Consider the following 21,166-nt stretch of genomic DNA (forward strand, 5'->3'; position numbering starts at 1 on the left):
TTTAATATTTTTCTTCAAGAATTATATACATTTAAGTGTCAAATATGTATGAAAATAGGAAAGACATATAGAAAATCGTTTATAATTGAAAGAAGCAATTGGAAAGGCAAAAAAAAAAAAAAGAAAAAAGAAAAAATTATCTTTAATAATACTTAAAAGATACACGTAGTGGAATTCATCAGGGAAATTGAGCTACTTTTAAAAGGTGTAACAACTATAATCCATGAGGAAATAGCTTATTGATTAGTGCCACCCTCTATGAAGTATTTATAGAAATAAGAGAGTTGCATATTTGCACATAGATGTCACTGATGTATATCGCATAAACGAAATTTTACGTATAAACAATCCTTTTTCGTATATCTATGAAAACTGCACGACGTATAGAATTATACTATACAGAATACGCAACAAACATTCCCAACAACAAATTTATCTATCGTCCTTTTCAATATTCATTTACGCATTTCTTTCTAATTTGACAAATAAATACAACCTGAACCCGTTAAATTTAAACCACGAAGAAAAGATCACAATGGACGAAAGGACGAAGGGAAAGAGGATAGGATAGGACGAGAAGTTGAAAAAGAAATCGATCGCCGTGTGCGGAGGATGGGCGAGGCATTAGCGCAACGTTGAACCGTGTCAGGGGCGATAATGGTCGTAAAGAAAGCTCGGCTCAGCGAGAGGGGAGAATAATTTTTCAGGCTGTTCTCGGTAATCCAAATAGCATTGGAACATCCGTAAGATATTGTGGGAGGAATAAAAATCGAAGCGAACGTGGAGAACCGGTTCGTCATCCCTCCTCCTCCCCCCATGCCCCCTCCTTCCTTCTCCGTTCCATACTCCCTGTTCCTCTTCCTCCTCCTCCTCCTCCTCTTCTCGTCTCTTTATCTCGCCAAGGATGGGACTAACTGACTGACATGACGCACGTCCTTCGAATAATATAATTTCTATAATTGCAGATGAACCAGCAATGCAAGGTCTGCGGCGAGCCGGCGGCCGGTTTTCATTTCGGAGCGTTCACGTGCGAGGGTTGCAAGGTAAGGGGTGTATTTAATCATCGTTTGAACGTGTATTGTAAGCTGGTTTATCACGTTTGAAGGAATGCATTAGAATAGTAATAGGTATTATTTACCCTTATTCGTTTCTTTGGATTCCCCCCCTTTTTCTTTTTTTGTAAATCTTTATTATTATTCTTTTTCTCTCTAATGATTTGTTTAAAGAAAAAAGCTTCGAATTACGTACGTTTCACTTTCGTTATCGAAAAACTTTTACGCGAAATTGAATTAAGAAAAATTGAGTTAAATTTAAAAGAGATTTTAGATCGCAGGGTTAATTCAAGGAAGGTTGAAACGTCAATTTACTGTTTCGATTATCACGAAGTAAAGAAATTTATTTTGCTATGAATCGACGTCACGCGACCTCTTCACCCACTCGTTCAAATCACCGACGAGAGACCCAAGGAACGTGTATATATATATATATATATATCTCGTATCGGATCGAAGTTGCGCCTCATCGCGTTCACTCCGATTTAAAAAGGCGGGAAGTTTAATAAGCCGTGACGAATCGCGACAGGGAAGAACAGGCACGTACACGTCGGACTATCGGCGTGGAAGGTGAGAAAGTCCCATTCGAATGGACGCGAAAAAACATTCGCCCGGCTCGAATTTGTAAGTGGACGGGAGAATCGAGCGCGACTAATCGATTATCTCAGATCGTCCCCCTTCTCGGACGGTTTCGTGGGCACAACGCGATTGTCTTAGAAATCGTGACACATGGCGGAGACCATCGTGACTTTTTTTTTTTTTACACGTGCCATACGTGATTGTCGATCGAATGTTTCACTCTCTTTTTCTTCTTGTTTTTTTTTTTTTTTTTTTTTTTTAGCAATTATCAGATTTTTCAGCGGAACGATTTTTAATTAATTTAATAATCGGGAATTGATCGCGATCGCGATTATTTGAGATAATAATGTGATATAATGATGACTGATGATCTTCTGGCGAAGAATGAATATTTTCCAAATTTCTTTCCAAAGGAAAATTTATAATAAAAAATACAATGTTCCACGAAGTGCATAAACAAATTCAAAAGAGATTTCGAAAGATCGAGAAAAATATCCGCGAATTTCATCATTGATCGCGAGCCAAGTTTCGCTCAATATATAAATAGTCGATCAACGGTCGTTTTATTTTCAATAAATAATTTTCCAGCAAGGAAAGGTTTACGCACGAATGTCGTAATATAAGGAAAATTCACGTATTTATTATACATTTATATACAGATTTCAAATAATTCAATTCATGAACTTTGAATTAATTTAAAAAAAATCCCAATAATGATTAGAAAATATCTTTATGTATATTAAAGAAATATCAACTAATCTCAATATCTTGCAAAATAGAATAAACAGAGTTAAATGAATATTTAATGACAATTAGATAAATATTAATCAAAATATAAAACAACTTTTTGTCGTATTTACTGGACAATTATGAACTTCCGATTATAAATTGTTATTTTACTTATCTATCTCCTTCACAGTGTAATAATACTTTCAGCATATTTTATGCAGTAATTCAACGAAACTTTTATTTTATTACCCTCTATATTAACTAATTTTTATAACAAAAATGGATGAATTATATCGTAATAGAGTAACATTTTCAGTGAATAATTTTCATTTTCATTTTGATCGACGAATCTTATCTCATTGATTTACACGCGTAAATGAAACATATAAATATATTGTCCACACATATTCGTTTCACAGCAATTTATCTGCTCAATCTCTTATTTTTCTTCAATTTTTAGAAAAAAAAAAAAAAAAAAAAAAGGAAAAACTGAAAATCCCTTCTTATTTCCCAGAATGATCCATAAAAATCCTCCCCTCGTTCGACAAGTCCGGCCGAGAGCGGCCGCCGCAGCGTTCAGACGTCAGAATGGCAATAGAACGTGGAGGTGAACACAGCAAAGCGGGGACCGCGCTTTCATCGCGATGTCCTTCGACGTTCCCGCGGCGGCAGCATCGATCGATAAGGGCCGCAAATAATATTCAATCGGCGGATTCCGCGGGCGCACGTGCGCGTACGAGTCGTGAACGAGCGACAGGACGAGCGTCTCTCTCTCTCTCTCTCTCTCTCTCTCTCTCGTTAGGCCGCGCGTTCCCTTCGCAAGGGTGTTGACCCTTGCCTCTTCCTCGTCCCTTTCCTTCCCCCCCACATCTCCCTTCCCCCTCGTCCCCTCGTCCCACTAATGTGGTGCACCGTGGAATATCGGTACCGCATACTAAGTGACCCATCCGATAGTAATTGGACCTCATTAAGGCAACCACGGGGCCACGGCTGTCTCTGTTTTCTTAGCCGCGTGCGTTCAGGTTTCCCGGAGAGAGAGACCGACCGAGCAGATAACGCGTTTTAGGTAAATTAGAATCCCCTCCCTTTCCCTCTTTCCATCGTGGAATCGTGGGATCTCTCCTAGGATCGAACGTTACCTACGAAAGAAAATACGGCCTACACGGTGATACGGATTTATGTGTGGATACCTATCGGTGGCTTTGAAAGCCTCTTTGCCCGCGATCCACCTCTCTCTCTTTCTCTCTCTCTCTCTCTCTCTCTATTCTCGATTCTCCCGTTGCGTGATACGTTTACCTCCTTCCTCTTACGGTTTTCTCGCCCTCGTTCTCCATAGTGGATACACCTTGAAGATAAGAACGGCGACGCTTACGTGTTTATTAGTGGTTGATGAGTGGAGAATGGAGTTTTGAGGTTATCGGGTGTGGTTTTTTTTGGGAGGAGGAGGGGAAGAGGGGACAGATTTATGGGCGATGTTGAGCAATTGGTGAACAGTTGGTCTTCTTCTCGACTTTAGTCAGGTAGTACTTAATGTGTTATTGTGAGTTTATTTCGATTCCTTTTCCACGATTCGTCGGGGAAATTTCGTCAGGAATTTTGATATATATTCAAATGATTCTTTTGGTCCAGATTATTGCTACAGATGGTGTAGCATCGCTCGAACACGAATCTGTCACGATATATCAAAGAAACAAACTGTGTATTCTTTCTTAATATCGTAACAATTATACAATTGGATTTCTAAAGATCATTTCATCGATCTTGAAGAATAAAGAATTTAATTCGTCCCAAAACTTTATTCCACTTTCGTGTAAACGTTCGCTAATTCATAATTTTACAAGTTTATTTCAATCTCTCGTACGAGAGAGCGGACATATTTTCCCCTCGCCTATTAAGTACTTAAGCATCTTGCAATATCGATGTATCGGACCACATTACGACCTCCTTTCTCGGCGAGCATCATCACGGGCGAATTTTTTCGTGCCCAGGTTCCCGTTAGGAGGACAAATCGCCGCTCGCCGCGTTCCCGGGACCTTTTTCCCGCCCCTGATCCAACATCGATCAACGTTCCCCCGGAGCGAGGCTGGGTCGATCGCGAAAATTTCTCATACAAATTGAATGTTTAATTAATGATCGCGGATCGCAGCCGCATGAAAGACGATACGACGGCACGAGGAATTAATATTATCATCGTGTACACGGGGCCGGGAGAGGTCTGGAACGTTGCTCTCACGGCGTTTTCGATCTTATCTACGAATGGGGGGATTATATATAACGGCGCCATCGGGGTTCTGATATCGAGAATCGCCACGAAAGTCGTCCACAGGTGAGAATTAAAGGGAAAGAAATAAAGGCGACCGATCCTTTTCATCAAACGCGGCCGACGAATATTACTCTTCGCGCTCTCTCCTCTGGGCGGGAAGATAGTCGGTAGGGGCCGTTGTTTAAAGGATTTGATCAATGAGATCGTTGTTCCGGATTAATAATGGTGTTTTCTAAAGTTTTCTAACGTCACGAAACTAATTATATGTGCTCAAAATTTATTAGATCATCGAAAGTAATATAATATAATTAAATTTTAATATAATTGTAATATATATAAATTTTAAATATAAGTAATTAAGTTTTTTATTATTGTTATTTCCGTCTACTCGATAGATTACTACAAATGCAGTTTCCACTATTATTATTTTAATTCGTCTGAAGTCTTGGATATATATATATATAATAATCCATGATAACTTTCGAAGTTAAAACGAAAGTAACTCCCTAACCTTTCCACGTGAGAGTCATACGTGATATTGTTCGGTAACACTGTCGAGTGAACATCTAAAAAAAGAAAAGAGAGAGAGAAAGAGAAAAAAAAAAGAATCTCAAGAGAGGACATACAAGCAGCTACAACTTCGCGCGTACATAAAGAATTCTACTTTTCCATTTATAGTCCAGTGAAAGGAGAAAAAATGAGGGTCAACTTTGACATTGTCGGCTCGAGCGTCGACAAATCGCGCGCGATCTATCTAAACTTTTTACATGTATTCCGTTTCAACATAGAGAGCCTCGTGCACGCCTCCGTGGAGGCGCGCTCGATTCTCACGGAGAGGACTAGAGACGTTGATCGAGGATAGGTGGGGACGGGTTCGGGAAATATTTGAAATAATTTACAGACGCACGCATTACCGAACCGAAGAAGCGAAGAAACGGTGGACACTCATTAGCATACTAACGACTGCCTCGAATTCTTGGCGCTACATCAGGGATCAGCCTCTCCCCCGTTCCTCCTTTTCCCTTTTGGACTTCTTCCATTTCTTTCGTGACATCATGCTCCCCCTGATACGTACACATTTGGCCTTCGATAGATCCGATAAATAATGTGATCCAAATAATTTACTCAATAATTTCTTTCAACGCGAAATATCAGCGAAGAATTTCGTCCTTTGTTAAGAATTAGGGTATGCACGATACGATTACCTCTAAGAAGAGCGAGGTAATGGAAAAAAGCGAAGGTGCAAATCTTCAAAAAGTAGACACCTGACTCGAAATTTATAAAGTTTCGATAATAGAAATAACACGAAATATGCAAACTCTTCTATGAATACACGAGTGTTCGTTTCTCTAGATTCGATTCGTATCCTTCGATGGATGGTTCTTTAGGAAAAGTGTGAGGACCAAACTGAAAGAAGAAAGAAAAGAAAGAAAGAAATACATAGAAAGTGTAGGATAAGTGTACATTTGACACAAATTCTGAATGCCAATCACACACGGTGAAGGTTCATAATTCCCCAACCCACTTATCCTCCTCCGTTTCACCTCACGCCGAGCCGAATTCTGCGACCATTCCATTCCATCGAGGCGAAGAAAAACAAGTCACATCGGTCGGTGGAAGGTCGTTCGAGGCGGTGTAGAGGCGCGTATGAATATTAAGATTCGTGACCCGGCTTCCATCCTCCTCCACGGCTGCACCTCGAATCTCCAAACCTCGACACGCTCGTTAACGTGTCCCGGCCGGAAGAGGGAGGAGAAATTCGGGGATTCGCGGCGCGTTCTCATGCAAATCGGGCCAGCGGGGGCCATTGTTTTCCTCAGCCCGATTATGCGCGACCGACATCGCGACAAATTTTTCGCTCCGTCCAAAACTCTTATATACACCACGGCTGATTCACCACGTTTCGGTCCCTCGTTATTCATCGGGCGACAATGGAGCCGGGGACGGATCGAGGACGCCGATTTCGTGGCGAAATCGCTTTTCACGCCGTGTGCTCGCCGTCCATCCTTTTCGAGGCGGTGCTCGATCCTTCGGCCTGGAATTCGAGCCACTTCCGCTGCGAATACCTGAGAAAGCACTTAACGACTGGAAGTTGTCGAGTTTTCCGGACCGGTGATTACCGGGAAGACCGTTTTATTGCGGAAAAAACGTCGAAGGGGATTCCTGGGATTGGCTCTGTTTGAAGCCAGTTTGAATGCGAATTTTCTGCGACTCAGTCGAAGAAGCGTTTATTATAATATATTTCAACAGCATGTGGAATTGATAATTTTTTAGAATACACGAAATGTTTGAACAATGGTTTCATTGTCGATTGGATAAAGTTTAATATTATCAAAATTTTCTTTTTGGCATATACACACACACATTTCTTATAATTTATACTTATGTATCCACACAGTGACTGATGTAAAAAAAGAAGGAAAAATAGAATAATTGATATATATATATATATATATATATATATATATTCATACAAATTCCTCTGTCGAGGCTTTTATATTTCCATAATAACCGAAAGATTTATCAGCATCGATGCGAAACGTTCCTCAAGATCAAATTTCCCATTCAGAAGCGGCCGTCAGAAACGATCAGCCACTCCCCCGTTATATGCAACCTTATGCAACAATACAACGACTCGTGTTTCTTTCGCAAAAATACCTTGGTACACGGAATCGGATCCACAGCGCTTCGCGTACATCGTGTGCATCGTGTGTTACATCACGAAGAAGTAGATTACCAGAACGTTTTATGCAACGATCCTCGAAGAGAACGTTTCTTCCTCGCTTCCAAGTGGCGCAGACAGTAGAAGTCGATAATGGCACGGGACCAGAAAACGTTTTCCAGGGGAAAACGTAACGATTTCCATTTTCGTTGCAGATTTCTCGATTAGCGTTCCTCGTCACGATCGACAGATTAGTTCGACCGGTTCCTCGATTTTTTTGCCCCCCTCCCCTTCCTTCTCCTCCCCCTTTTCTTTTTCCTCTCCTGGTCCCTTTATTGACCGGCCTTTTCTCGCCTCGCCACCGAGAATACAGTCGACTCGACAGCCCATCCTATGGAAACTGTCACTTGCCGTATTTTATCCTTTACTGAGCGAGAATCATGGCATCTCCTTTCTCCGTTCCGTGCGCAAATCGTAACGATTCCGCCGACCGAGTTACGCAAACGCATGGAACGCCGCCGACTTTCGACGTTGCCTTCATCGACTCTTTGCAATTGTATCGTAGTCGCGCGTTTGCGAAATAATCGCGGGTAAATGAATTGCCAACGACAATTGCCCTCTTCTTTTTATTCTTTCCTTCCTAGGTTTAGATTCCTCGAGATCGAAAAAAGTTGAAGAGTTCGAGAGCCACGAAAGAGAGGACACTCTCTTGGATGGACAGTGTTTAGAAGATTGAGAAGAAAAGATTGTGGAAGATATCCACGGGTTTGGCTTAGTTCCATCAGAACGAGAACGAGTTTTTCATTCTACACGCGGATTCACAAAGGTCGCTTTGGTTCGTCGTTTCTATTATGGAGGATCTATTTATCGGAGGGGGGGGGGAGGGGGGATCTATTTGCAGCGGCGGTATTTAAACGGGCGGCAATTAAGGGGACGGTAATGGGGCGGCAGTTAAGAGGCACGAAATCGAATTACCTTAAGGAAAGGAAACCGCGAGGAAAGGAAAAGTGCCGCCACGGAGGTGGAGGCGGAAGAGCGAGCACGGATTCTCTCCTCCCCGTGTGTTAACACGCGCCACCTTACGCGCCCGGGGTCGTTTTATGAGGGAGCTAATTGTACCAACGGAGATGCGGAGGCGAGATTAGCCTGGTAATCGAGTTTACGGCGTTGTTGGGAGAGGTGAAGATGGTGGAATGGTCGGTTGCATTCAATTTCCCCGAGGTTGATTCGGTTGGAAACCGCGTGTTTTCTTATTATTCAGGTGTAATACGATTACCGGAATTGGATATTTATTTACGCCGGGTAATTTATATTGATATAGCACCGAGTCGTAAAGAGTTTGCTGTTTCTTGAGTCAGCGGCCTTTAATTTAATTTTATCGATATTCGATACACTGTAAGGGAATACAATCAAATTTATGGATTGACATTGTTATTGGCAATTATTCCTGCAATATTACTTTTGGGAAAAATTTTTAATTATCATTTTACGTAGAAACATGCGAATCCGTACGCCGATTTTCGAAATTTGTGGGAAAGGTAGTTCTCGAGTTGTATTATTTGATCGATCTACGATTCCGTACAAGTGAATTCAGACATTTTATAAGTTACAATTACTTTCCTCATTTTTCATTGTTTTAAAAAATTGAAGCCATATATATGTATATGTATATATATATATGTATGTATATATGTATGTATGTGTGTGTGTATATATTCGCAGTTTCGAATATACACACAGACGAAATCTGTGAAATTAACGAAAGAGTTATTAGTAATGAGAGAGGTATATAGTTATCAAAAAATTCTTTTCCCTAATGTTTCTGATAACGTAGTTTTATTACTCGATTTCAGGAAAGGATACAGCGAGGAGGTTGTACAAAGACAAACGCAGGAGGACAAACAATTGAAAATATAAAACAATTCCAAAAGATATGACGCCACTTAATCAACCTCTTGATACGTAGGTAGGTCGCATTTGGAAAAATTTTATCCGTAAAAATTGGTGATCACATTAAATACGAATATGAAATTCGAGAATTAATATAATTAAAATGCAATCGTTGATCCGTAATCTATTATCTAGATCAGTTGCATCATTAGATATAGATAATTGTTTTGCTTGGTTTCATTCCGCCTGTAATCGATCTAGAGAGAATTTATAAAAATTTCGACGTGTTTTTACTTTTTACTTACACATTTCCCATAAATTTCATCGATATTGGCGTGCGAGGATTCGATAAATTTTCTTTAATTCAAATGATCAGAAACCCATCTTCTGAGTTGGCCAAAATTTCATTTCGACGATAATGGAGTTCCAGTATAAGAGATATAAATCTAAGAATCGAGATCCTTAAATTCAATGTAAAATTTCTTTCGACAAATTATAATTTAGATATCCTAAGTTTTCGAACGATAACACTCACACGACAAATATGACAAGTGAGAATCATAGGAAAAGAATAGAAATTCCTGTTGTATAACATTTAGACAGCAGCCACGAACGTGTATTGTTGGAAGCAGCGTTAAAGCTTCGACAATGGTCATGCATGTCGAACGTGAAACATATGGAGACGGGGAGGAAACCGCGAACCAAAGTTGCGTAGCTAGCATAAAATCGCCATTTACGACCAAACAGGATGAATATCATCGCGGAAACGCCGCTTTTCTTCTACGCGAGCCAAATTGTGGCGACGTTTTCTCTACGTGCTCTTTTACGAGCCAATAAATCGCGATCTATCGATCGTCGCCAACCTGCTCCTTCTTATATACCTCTTTCGAAAGCGTAATATTTCGCGGCATAATTCAACACCTTGCTGTAATTTATCGATCGCTTTGCAAATTAGAATTGTTAGCTAGTCTCTTATTTTTCGAATCCAAAATTTTGTAATCGAGTTCAGTTTTCGATAGCTTCACAGGAGATTTTGCTATTCTTTATTTAGAGATAATGAGAGTTGTGAACTTCGAGGATGATGAATGGCGAAGAATAGATCGTGGTGAGAGTTGTGGATGATGATGTACATGATTCCGTTTCTTTTCCTCTCTTCTTTCTTTCTCCTTTCGTTACATTCGTCGAACAGGGAAGTTTGAATTTGCTGATAGAAATACAGGATAGGAAGTTGAGATAAATTATTTTATAACAAGGAATTGGAAAGTTTATTGAGACTAGTGGTGGATCATTAAATTATTATATGAGATTATTAATAATTTTATCTTGATTATTAAATTATCTACATATTATTTTCTCATTCCACAATTACTTCAAGAATATATATATATATATTTATACATCGAGTCAAGATAAAAATGAAATCAAACGTAATTTCATTGATACTTATAAAACAAAGGAAATCAATGTTATACATAACACGAGGTACGATGCTCCACAATTATGCCTGATAAATACTTGGCAAAAAGAAAAAATTATTTTTGAAAGAATATTCCTTCCCGAATTCTATTATCTATCGAATAGAATCAAGTTTTCGAATTTAAAAGCTTTGGCAAGATCGAGATGGCCCGATTCATGCCCGAACGATCGCCACGTCGCGCCCTTGAGGATGCTCGTTTAACATTCAGAGCGACGCCCTGCGACGCTCACGTCCCGATCTTTTTCAGAACAATTGCGCAAACGCGGAGCCATCGATTGACGCAACCTGCGAATTCCTTCGAAACTCACCGCTCTTGGAAGTCCCTAGACCGAATCCAATTCGCGGGGAGCGAAAAAAAAAAAAAAAAAAAAAAATAAAATAAAGGAGCCGTTCTTTTCGACGTTTCAATGGACAAGTGTCGAAAAACGCGGCGTTCGATGGAACGTGTGATGAGTTGCGCGTGAAATCGTTCTGAACTTCTCGTCCACCGACTGAATACCGACGTCGGGAGAACGATTGGTTTCATTTGCATGCGACACGAACGAGGCAATGAATGACCTGGATGGATCCTTGAAATTATTTTGGCGCGATTTCGTGACAATATTTTGGGAATCAGGAATGTATTAATGCGTTTAAAAAATATAAAATAGGAACAGCGTTTTGGATTTATTTATTATAGATGGTGTGTAACGAGATTGTACGGAAAATTGTACGGATTTTGAAAGATCACGATGAGATTTAATCTGAACGATTCGGAAAAAGAAGTATCGACATGCACATTTTAATCCGCGGGCAATGATTACACGTATATACTCTTGCAAGTATACCAGGCGAATCATTAACTATTCAACAACTTCCTCGTGTCAGCGTTTAATCATCATTTATTACGTTTTCAGTTAATCATAATCGGCCACTACTACTGTTACCACTGTGAAAAATCATCGTGTCCGCCTGCCCTCGACAATCTTTCACTCTGCTTTCACTTTTCGAAAGTCATCGAAGACCCGGTTAACAAACAAAAGATGTTCATTTTCAACGGTTGTTCAACCGATAACGTTGCCGCGATACGGCAAATCTACGGAGAAAACAATGTACCAATCTCAGGCTTTCCTCAGGGTTTAACACGGGAGCCCAATCGCCAGAAAGGCCTCGATTCGAGAGATAGCACGATCCACGGTTGAATCCCCCTTCCCCCCGCGATAATCGTTCGACGAACGCTTTCCACGGGTTCGATATTTCATTCCGTGGCTCGCGTGACTGAGAGAACCACCGGTGGTCGCGGGCAACACGACGATTGTCTCGCGGACAGGGAGACAGATTTAGCAAAGAAAACGGGGCCACCGCCAACGTAGAACCAGCCTCAACCCCTCGAGACGACCGCTTATTTACGAGGTTGAGAGCTGCCAGACGCGTGCCTCTTGCCGAGGACTTCCGGTGAAAGCCGGAACATCGTCGTCGAGGAGGTATCGATACTCCACGGATTTATTCCGTACGAGATTTCGAAGAGAATTTAATATATATATATATGGATGATAATCCAGTAAATTTTTTAGACATGGACATTTCGCCCTACAATTAAATTTAAATATATTTGAATTGTAGATATATCAACGCCATCACGTTATATGGGTTAAAGCGAGTTTATGTAAAAGTGATAAAGTGTGCTACTTGTTGCTTTTATTAAAAACGTTTAGAAATATCGAACGTATATGTATACAAGTACACGAGTCACGTGAAAGGAACGTGAAGTTCTAATTCCGAATCCATACTAAGAATACGGCACGACCCAATTCCACCCAATTCCGACCCCAATCGATGACAGATAAGTACGTTGCGCCATATGCGACACTCGATCTTGCGGATATATTCGTTATATCCACCCTTCCGTACATCCACCGCACGCCAGGTGAAATTTGATACGGGAATTCTTTTCCCTTGGAGACATAATAGAGAACGTAGGCAGAGAACGATCGCAGATTACGACGGATTGGATTGAGCAACGGTTCGGTAGCGATTCGATAAACAATCGATGCCAAGCTCCCCGAAGCCGTGCAATTTATCGCGAGTTCTTGCGAAATCCCCCCTCGACTCTGTCGATCGTTCGACATTTTCCACATGCACTTTTTCTCCATACCTTCTCCCATTGAATATGATCAAAGCAATTAAATCCATCTCGCGGGATACGCGGGTTGTAATGGCATGCGCGCGGCCTTTGCGCCGCGACATCCGCGCGGGTAGACATTTTCCAGGCGCGCACGCAACGAATAAATCAACCCCCCTCTTTCTCTCTCTCTCTCTCTCTCTCTCTCTCCCTTTTTTGTCTCCTTTTTCGGGGCGAACTGGCTTTCCTTTCAACAACCTCCTTTCTCGCGATCATACACAATATTCCCCTTTCAGCAAACAACTACTTTGTCCCTCCTTCGAATATGATTCTAAAATTGATTCTGATCATTTGATTCTAAAATTAATCGCAGATCTCCCTTTTTTATCAACTCTCTCCCCTTTCTCTCCCCTCCCAATTTATTATTCGAAAGAATACACACGACTCGCGCGTATATCATTCTCGTATCTCTGCTGGCTATTGGAGAGCGCGTTTCGCCATGCATCAATCCGCACGCAATCGGGGCTATCCGAGGAAGAGATCCGCGTTCGACTTGGACGGTTAATGTAAGCAAATAGCTCGCGCGCGGACAAATTCCCAGCGACCATATCGGGCCCGGGGCGGGAAAAATCGCTGACGTACGAGCGTGTACGGGGCCATAAAGCGCCCCCGGGTGCAAGCGAGGGGCGCTCGAGACAGGCACGGACGTGGAGGAGGAGGAGGAGGAGGAGGATGGCGACGAGCATTGAAACACTGGCTCAACGTCTCGCCGCCCTAAGATCTATGACTTCCTGAAGGGGGACGTTGCTCTGCCCCCTCCTCTTCAGACGCTTCCAACAGACGACTCTCAGATCGGCTTGATTCCTTTTGGGAAACTAAGTGGTGGATGGATGAATTGTGGAATAGGTACGATCATCTAAGAATGAATATTCTTTTTCTTTTTCTTTCGAGTTACACTCTTATTTTGGCGTATTATTTTCTTCCAATTTCTTTCTGGTTTGACAGAAAAAGAGGTTTTATATATATATATTTATTTTTACTTTTTTGAATTTGAATTTGTTTCGTGAAACTTTTTAAGAAATTTCCAAAGATAAGGGGTTTCAAGTGGAGAGATATAATAGTATGTCTTATTTATTTAGTCATTGTGTTATATTGTAATATTAGATTTAATTGTTTAAAAAATATATATTTTCGCAGAAATATAATAATAATAAAAATGGGGATAAAAATACTGAGAATAATCTGGTTTCGAGTTGATAGAAGGATTCCTCGAATGCATAATATTCAGATTTTATTCACGCAGTTTCATCTGGAATGGAAGAATGTAGTCGATGTGTCATAAATTAGATGCATCGTGCTCGTCGTGTTAGCATAAGCGTACGCAACCTTTTGCCATTTTATCGCTTCAGATACAAGTAATAGACTAGTGATAATCAATTGCGGACCGTCTAATGCTATGCTTCGTACGTAAAGAAAGATAAATTATGATGTTGCCGAGCACGTGTGCTTAAACCAGGAAGTAAGTTGGATCATATTGTTAACGTCGTGAATCGGAAAATATGCTTCTAATAAGCTATGTTTATTCAGCAGTTTTTTTTTCTCTCTCTCTCTCTCTCTCTTCGAGTTACGCTCCATATTTTCCATATTTTAATATTCACATTAAATTAAATGTCAACAAGTGATAAAAGATATAAAAGGAATCGATTCTTTGATTTTTATATATAAAAAAAAAAAATTGTATATAAGAAAAACAAACATACGAAAATAATATAAGAATAAAGTAATTGCGTGATTAAAAAAGATCGATCGAAAAATCAATTCTCAATTCAGAAGATCAGAGATGGAATACAAATAAAAAGAAAATACACGAGAATTCCAAAGAAAAAGATTGCAATGCAATCACGGTTTTAATTCAAAACGATCGATTCTGCTATTTGTTGTCATTTAATTAAGAAAAGGATGGATAAAAGAGAAAAAAAGATAAAAGAAGGAAAAAAAAATTATGTAAATTTTTTTCCAAGTAAGAAATTTACATAATCAAACAATTCCAGTTTCTCAATTATTTTTTGTGGAAAACGTTTATGGCATCATGCTCTTCAGATCGAAACGTTCCAAACGAGCTGTTAAATCAATGTTTGTCTATGAATTTCCGCGATCGTTCAGATTATTAAGAGATTACCACGAGTTCTTCGCAATTCCTAGAAAAATAGAGCTCCAAGTTCGAGTTTCGTTGAACTTTGTTTCCGTCGCGCGTAGCGCCAGCGAGACAAACCTACGAAATCGCGATAGAACATCAGCATACAATGACAATCGTTCATTGTTCCCGCAGTTACGAATTGTCGGCACACACAATCTGCAATTCAATCTGGTATACCACAGTACATGGAAGCATCCAGTGTCATAAAAGCGCGCGAAACCGCGTGAACTCGAGTGACGAGGCATTAAAATTATTGTTAACACTGTTGGCGAAGTGTCTACGATTGATGGTGCCTACTTCCGGTAAATTATTTTTTCGTTGAAGAAAATAGATTCATTGTCCGTTAGACAGATGTTTAGTTTCACAGTGAAATATGATAATTAAAATTGAGGGGCAAACTATATAATAATATCTTTTTTTTTCGAATAATTCGAATTTCATTCAGAGAAATATTTCTTTCTCGAAGATTTAAAAATATGTTCGTGTTTTCTTCGATTCATTATTGGGTCGATATTGAGTAGACGTTCTCTTTCTAAATTTCTTTTTACATACGAATATTTTACCATTTCATTTAACAATTAATTTTAATCTATTTCAAGTTTCCATTCTAATATCTTTTTTTTTTCGAATAATTCGAATTTCATTCAGAGAAATATTTCTTCCTCGAAGATTTAAAAATAAGTTCGTGTTTTCTTCGATTCATTATTGGATATTGAATAGACGTTCTCTTTCTAAATTTCTTTTTACATACGAATATTTTATTTAACAATTAATTTTAATCTATTATATTCAAGTTTCCATTCTAATATTTATTATTATTATTTTCTTTTTTTCCCGTTTCCCTTAAATTATTATGGGGCGAACGTTGCGCTAATATTTCATTTCTAATTTTCTTTCTGCGAATGTCTTCACACGTGACGAAACATTTACTTCATTATCACGTAGGAAACCGATCCTAACATTGACTTTAAATGAAGAAGAGAAAACCAAAACGTCCTCGCACATAGAGAGACAATTTTTCTACACCTGAGCAGCCTTCGTATCTAATTCAATTTCTCTATCGCGTTTCATCGAACCCGAACGATGCCGCAATCGCGACGCCCGATCTATCGAGCGACGCAACGCTCCAACTCGAAACGAAAACGAGAGTGGTACCGGCGTTCAGCATGCAGAGCGTACGTCAGCCAAGGTCTCCGTGGTGGCATGATGTCAGACCGAGTCCATCGCTTTTCAACGGTCCCGTTTCAGCTAGGTTTCCCTGGCCACTTGCCAAAAATCCCCTAGATTATCCGACTCGATGAGAAAGAAAAATCCCTCTCTCGTTCATCCCATAATCCATATTTCTTTCTTCTTTCAATCACCGTCCAATCAAATCGAGCAATTACTTGAAATGACACGAATCTAAATATCACGAACGAGCAGAAATCAAATTTTTCTTTCGATTAGGAATATGATGGAACAGTCTTCTCGATTAAAAAGACTTTTACTCTATACTTTCTCTCTTTATTTATCTTTCCTTCATTCTTTAAAATTATTATTCATTCTTTTAAAATTCAACAATTCGACTTAGTTTCAGACAGATTCCCCTGTCCAAATTATTCACTTGCATTCGAACAAACATTAGAACAGCCTTTCGTAAAAATCGTAACCACCACGATTATAGCGTGACCGATCCCAAAGCGGAAAAGCGGAAATCCCGACATGTGATACATCTATCTTTCCAATTAATCCATCCACGCATGGAATGGATCGACACGTTGGAATAGAAAAGATATTCTCGCGTGGCGGCGGCCGCTTGCTAGAAATAGCCGCCAGAGATCTAGATAACTCGTTACGTGGAACGCGGCGGCCTTTATCACGACGCGAGGAAAACGCGATTTCCCGACGCGATTGGGGGAGAGGGGGGGGCCTTAGTGACCGATCCGCAGACAGGTGTGGTACCACGTAGTGCCAGGGCACGGAATCCAGAGCGCGGAGTCGAGTCATCCCCGGTGGGAAAGTCATCACGGGTGAGGAAAGGAAAGGAAGGAAGCGGGCGCGAGGAAGCGGATTCGTTGGAACGAGGATGACGCGTGTTCCGCGAATCCGCCGCTTGAATCGCGCGCGTATCAGGGTCACTGTGTGCGGACGAGTCACGCGCCTCTCCGAACGGAGGCGGAGAAATATACTCGCTTCGTCTACCGATTTGACGCGTCTCGTAATCGCTCTTTTCGAGATGAAATTTCGAGGATCTCGTTTGGATTCTTATTATTCAGCCTCGGAATTCCAGTCCATTCCATGTTGATCGAGATTGTTCGCATGGATATTTATGGACACATCGTAAATAGAGAATCGATGTACACTCGTTACCATGAATTTTAAGTATATTGAGAAAAGGAATATAACGAGATTAAGTTATTAAAGATATTTTTACAAGTCAAGTTCACAAAGGAAATTTGGGGTTATCAGAATGAAGGAGAATCTTATTTTTTTAAAATAAAAACTTTATTTTTACTTGAATCACATATATGGAACGAGGAAAAATTCATTGAAAAACAATTACGCTTGGCGTAATTTATAAATGTTTGCGATCGAATAATTTTAAATTCCACTTTATATATATCGCTTATATAATGCCAATTCCTCCTTCTTATTGTTCACACCGACATGGAAAAAATCGTTGTCGTAGATCGGGAGTGAAAATTACTTCGACCTCGAGGCGGTTCATCTCCCCACTAATCGCGTTAACTCGCGCATCCGTCATCCGTCTGTCGGCTCTCAGAAAGCGAGATGTTTGCAAGCTCACTTAGCTCGGCAGCGCGACAACCCAAAGGTCGCGGTTTATTCGCGGAAGGATCGAGAAGAATCGGGGGCATCGTCTCCGACCTCGTAGACCATCGTCGAAAAATTTCGGTTCCCAGAAACTCTCCTCCCCCCCTGCGAGAGAGCGTGTATGACAATCGTCTCGATACGGCGCCGATTGCCGCCACGACCGGCCCACGTTCGATTCACGTCACGTGCGGGGAAACCATCGGCATGCTCGCGTTTTTTTTCCCTCCCCCCGTTCGATCCCGCTCCGAGGAAATTGTTCCCGCGGCGAGACACGCCGTGCCAATCGCATTCCCGACGCCGCCAGGCCGGAGGAAACGTTGGCTATGTTGGGCGCGAGGCGAAATTGATCGACGCTGTGAAACCGAGGCGGGGGCCCGCTGGTATACGCGCCAACGTTACATACAACCAACCGTTGTACCGTTTTCGTGCCCGTGCACCGAAATGGCAGTGGGAAAATTTCCGGCCGATACTTGGAACTGGCCGAATGCCGATTAATACCGATATGGATGCGATATATCGGTGTACACGGTGGCCGAACGAATCGGGAGTTAATAACGTGGCGGTTGTTTGGAACGTATAAACGCGAGTGCGAGGATGGTTGTACCTCTCTGTACATACGGTTTTGGAAGTGGCGGTTCAGTTGTTGGTTCAGTCCTTTTTTCGTACGGTTTTTTCCCTCCCCCTCCTCCTTCCTTTGGAAGGAGTTGGCGAGCAAATTTGTCGTACAATGTTTGGGTAATTATGGTAGGGTTATAGTAGCGAGAACGATAAATTATATTCCCTGGTTTCTTTTCACTTTTTTCTTTTTTTTTATACTATATCGAGTCTTCTCGTGGAATTTATTTTTCATTTTTCTTGGATTTATCTTGGATCGAACGAGATTATTGTACAATGCTTTGGATAATTAGGAATTATTGAGAAGTATAAATTATATTGTGGGAAATATATATTTTTTTTTTTTATTCAAATATTCTTCGTTTGACAATTATCGGAAATATAAAGATACTCTTGGCGAAATTAATATTCTGTTTTATTATTAATATATATATATATGTTGGTTTCTTACATTATTTACATAAAAAGGAATTATTGTTATTGTTAAATAGGGTTAAACAACAGAAATATATTTCTCTTGGTATTCTTGTAAAGGAAATTTCTATATAATCCTATACGTTTCTATTATTATTAATTTTTAAATTGTTTTAAAATATAATTCAGAATTATACTATTTTTAAAAAATTAACTTTACGATAATTTTATTCTTTCTTAATTTCTCTTCGTGAAAATTAAAGATAAAGTTGTCCAAAAAATGTGATATATTTCACCAGATATCCCGACCCGAAGGAACGACCTCTTGAATTTTTCATCGGCAATTTGTTAAGCTTTCCCGCGGTCCGCGGCCGTTCACGATCACGGACAAACGTTTTCCCCGGCGGCGTTTCTATATGGCGTTACAAATCGGCCCGGGATTCCGGGCGTGCCGGCTGATTTGCGCTAATCTCGAGATCTGTCCATGACGGATTTGTCGCGGTCGAGGCCCTAAATGGCTCGCTCCAAAGTCGGAGGTACTTTTTCCCCCTGTCTGATTCTGATTTTCTGGTGTCCACGATACGTGATTCGCGATCAGGACCAGCACAGGCAATAAAAAAAAAGAAAAAAAAAGAAAAGAAGAAAAAGAAAAAAAAGAAAAACGCCGCGAAGTGTTGCGCAATCTCTACTCGCGAATCCACCTTGTTGTTGTTGTCCACCTTGTTTTTTCTGTCTATGGTCGTGATATACAAGCACAGCTGACTGAACCGTGTGCGACGCAATCGCCTCATGAAACGTGATTTATTTATTCAAGAAAAAAAAGAAGGATTTTTAAATGGTATTAAATTATAAGGATAATCTAATCTGAGGTAATTTCTGGTGAAAAAGACCAAATATATTATCAATTATTTTAGGATGAGATGGATTAGGATTGATTTCATTTTGTTTAGTAGTTTATTATATAAAAATAAAATCTTTTACTTCAGGAATAGTAACTATTATTTTAAATCGTATTGATTCAGGATTATTATTAATAATACGTTTTGTAGCTTGTTTTTGAAGATGAAATTTAATATTATATTTATAGAATATATAATGAATATATAATGATTTTTTTATTATTAATAGTCTTTACTAAAAGAGCTCAAATTCCTTTTTCAACTTGATTACCAATAGCAATAATAGCTCTAGTTTCATCATTAGTTCATTAATTCATTCTTCAACTTTAGTAACAGCTGGAATTTATTTATTAATTCGTTATACAGATTTTACAAGAGTTACAATTGGTTACAATATTTTTTAATTTCTTGTATAAATTAGATAAATGGAATGAAGTAATAATTCAATCGAATCGTACATCACTTTTTGTCAGTCATTTACATTGTATTATATATTTGAAGAAAATTAAAAAGGTAAAGATACTTTTTTAAACTTTTATCATCAAACAATTTTTACAAAAATTAGATTTTCACAAGAAAAAAAAAAGATCACGCGATACTTGTTCCAAACAAACTCTTCCATCATTCTCTTGCTCATCATCATCGCCTTAATAATTCCACGATAATTCAAATCCCACGAACGCTCAGCCGCACAAACCACTTACCATCCACGCGCATACTTCATAGGCGGAAGAGATCCAAGCAGCGCTATCTCCCGCGTGCAAACTCGATGGCACCGTGACCTCTTTCGCACACAGTCTCGATGACAGGCAAGGATCACCTGGCGTACCAGGAGTCTTCTTTCTCCTGAGCGTCTAAGATCGCAGGAGATTACCGTTTGGATCCGTTTTCATCCCGCTTTCATCATTTTACCACTTTGTCAAGGCGTTCGCCGTTGTTCCTGAATCCAGCCGATTAATCAACGCCATCTGCCGCCACTGAAAATCCTTCCGATTCCACGTTTCTCCTCCTGATCATCTCACGCCTCGTGGATCTCTTGTCGAGCCTGAGAGTCTGTTGCAATCGTTTCGAGGGAAAGAAAGAGAGAGAAAGTTGGTTGATACACGGTTATTCGTAACACCGTGTGATTCATCGATGACACACGACCGGATACTTTGATGAACGCGTTATATCGAAGGTTAAATTTGGGGCACACGGATCGATACCTGGCGGATGATTGGTCGATCTCCAGTTTGGAACTGATGTACCGTTACCGGTAAAACGCCCACGCGATAGTAGCATCAAGTGGAAGTGTTTTCTCGATGGAATCCATTTGGATCCAGTTTCTCCCGCAATCGAATAGTATTCAACGCTGATTCCGATACAAAACTGACTCTCCCGCGAGAGAAGTAAATTTTGGATTGCAATTATTTATACGTGTAATAATATGTAATAATATTTATTATTTTACCGAATATTTGTTGTTGATAAAGGAGAA

At 40.0% G+C, this 21,166-nt stretch overlaps 1 protein-coding gene across 6 annotated transcripts in view; it reads left to right on the forward strand.

Annotated features, from left to right (window-relative positions):
- Window positions 1–21,166, forward strand: part of LOC122717641 (protein embryonic gonad-like) — a 36,833-nt gene that overhangs the window by 11,063 nt on the left and 4,604 nt on the right. For 2 of the 6 annotated variants that reach the window (XM_043941887.1, XM_043941886.1), the window contains one exon: window positions 966–1,043. In XM_043941887.1, coding sequence (XP_043797822.1) covers window positions 966–1,043 — 78 coding nt within the window. Of the gene's footprint in view, window positions 1–965; window positions 1,044–9,138; window positions 9,252–15,121; window positions 15,253–18,098; window positions 18,497–19,089; window positions 19,660–21,166 lie in introns of those variants that run through there. The other 4 variants (XM_043941890.1, XM_043941892.1, XM_043941889.1 and 1 more) reach the window with 4 other exon arrangements.

The sequence above is a fragment of the Apis laboriosa genome, unplaced genomic scaffold, assembly GCF_014066325.1.
Source record: "Apis laboriosa isolate Shangri-la unplaced genomic scaffold, ASM1406632v1 scaffold54_cov153, whole genome shotgun sequence".
Lineage (NCBI taxonomy): Eukaryota > Metazoa > Arthropoda > Insecta > Hymenoptera > Apidae > Apis > Apis laboriosa.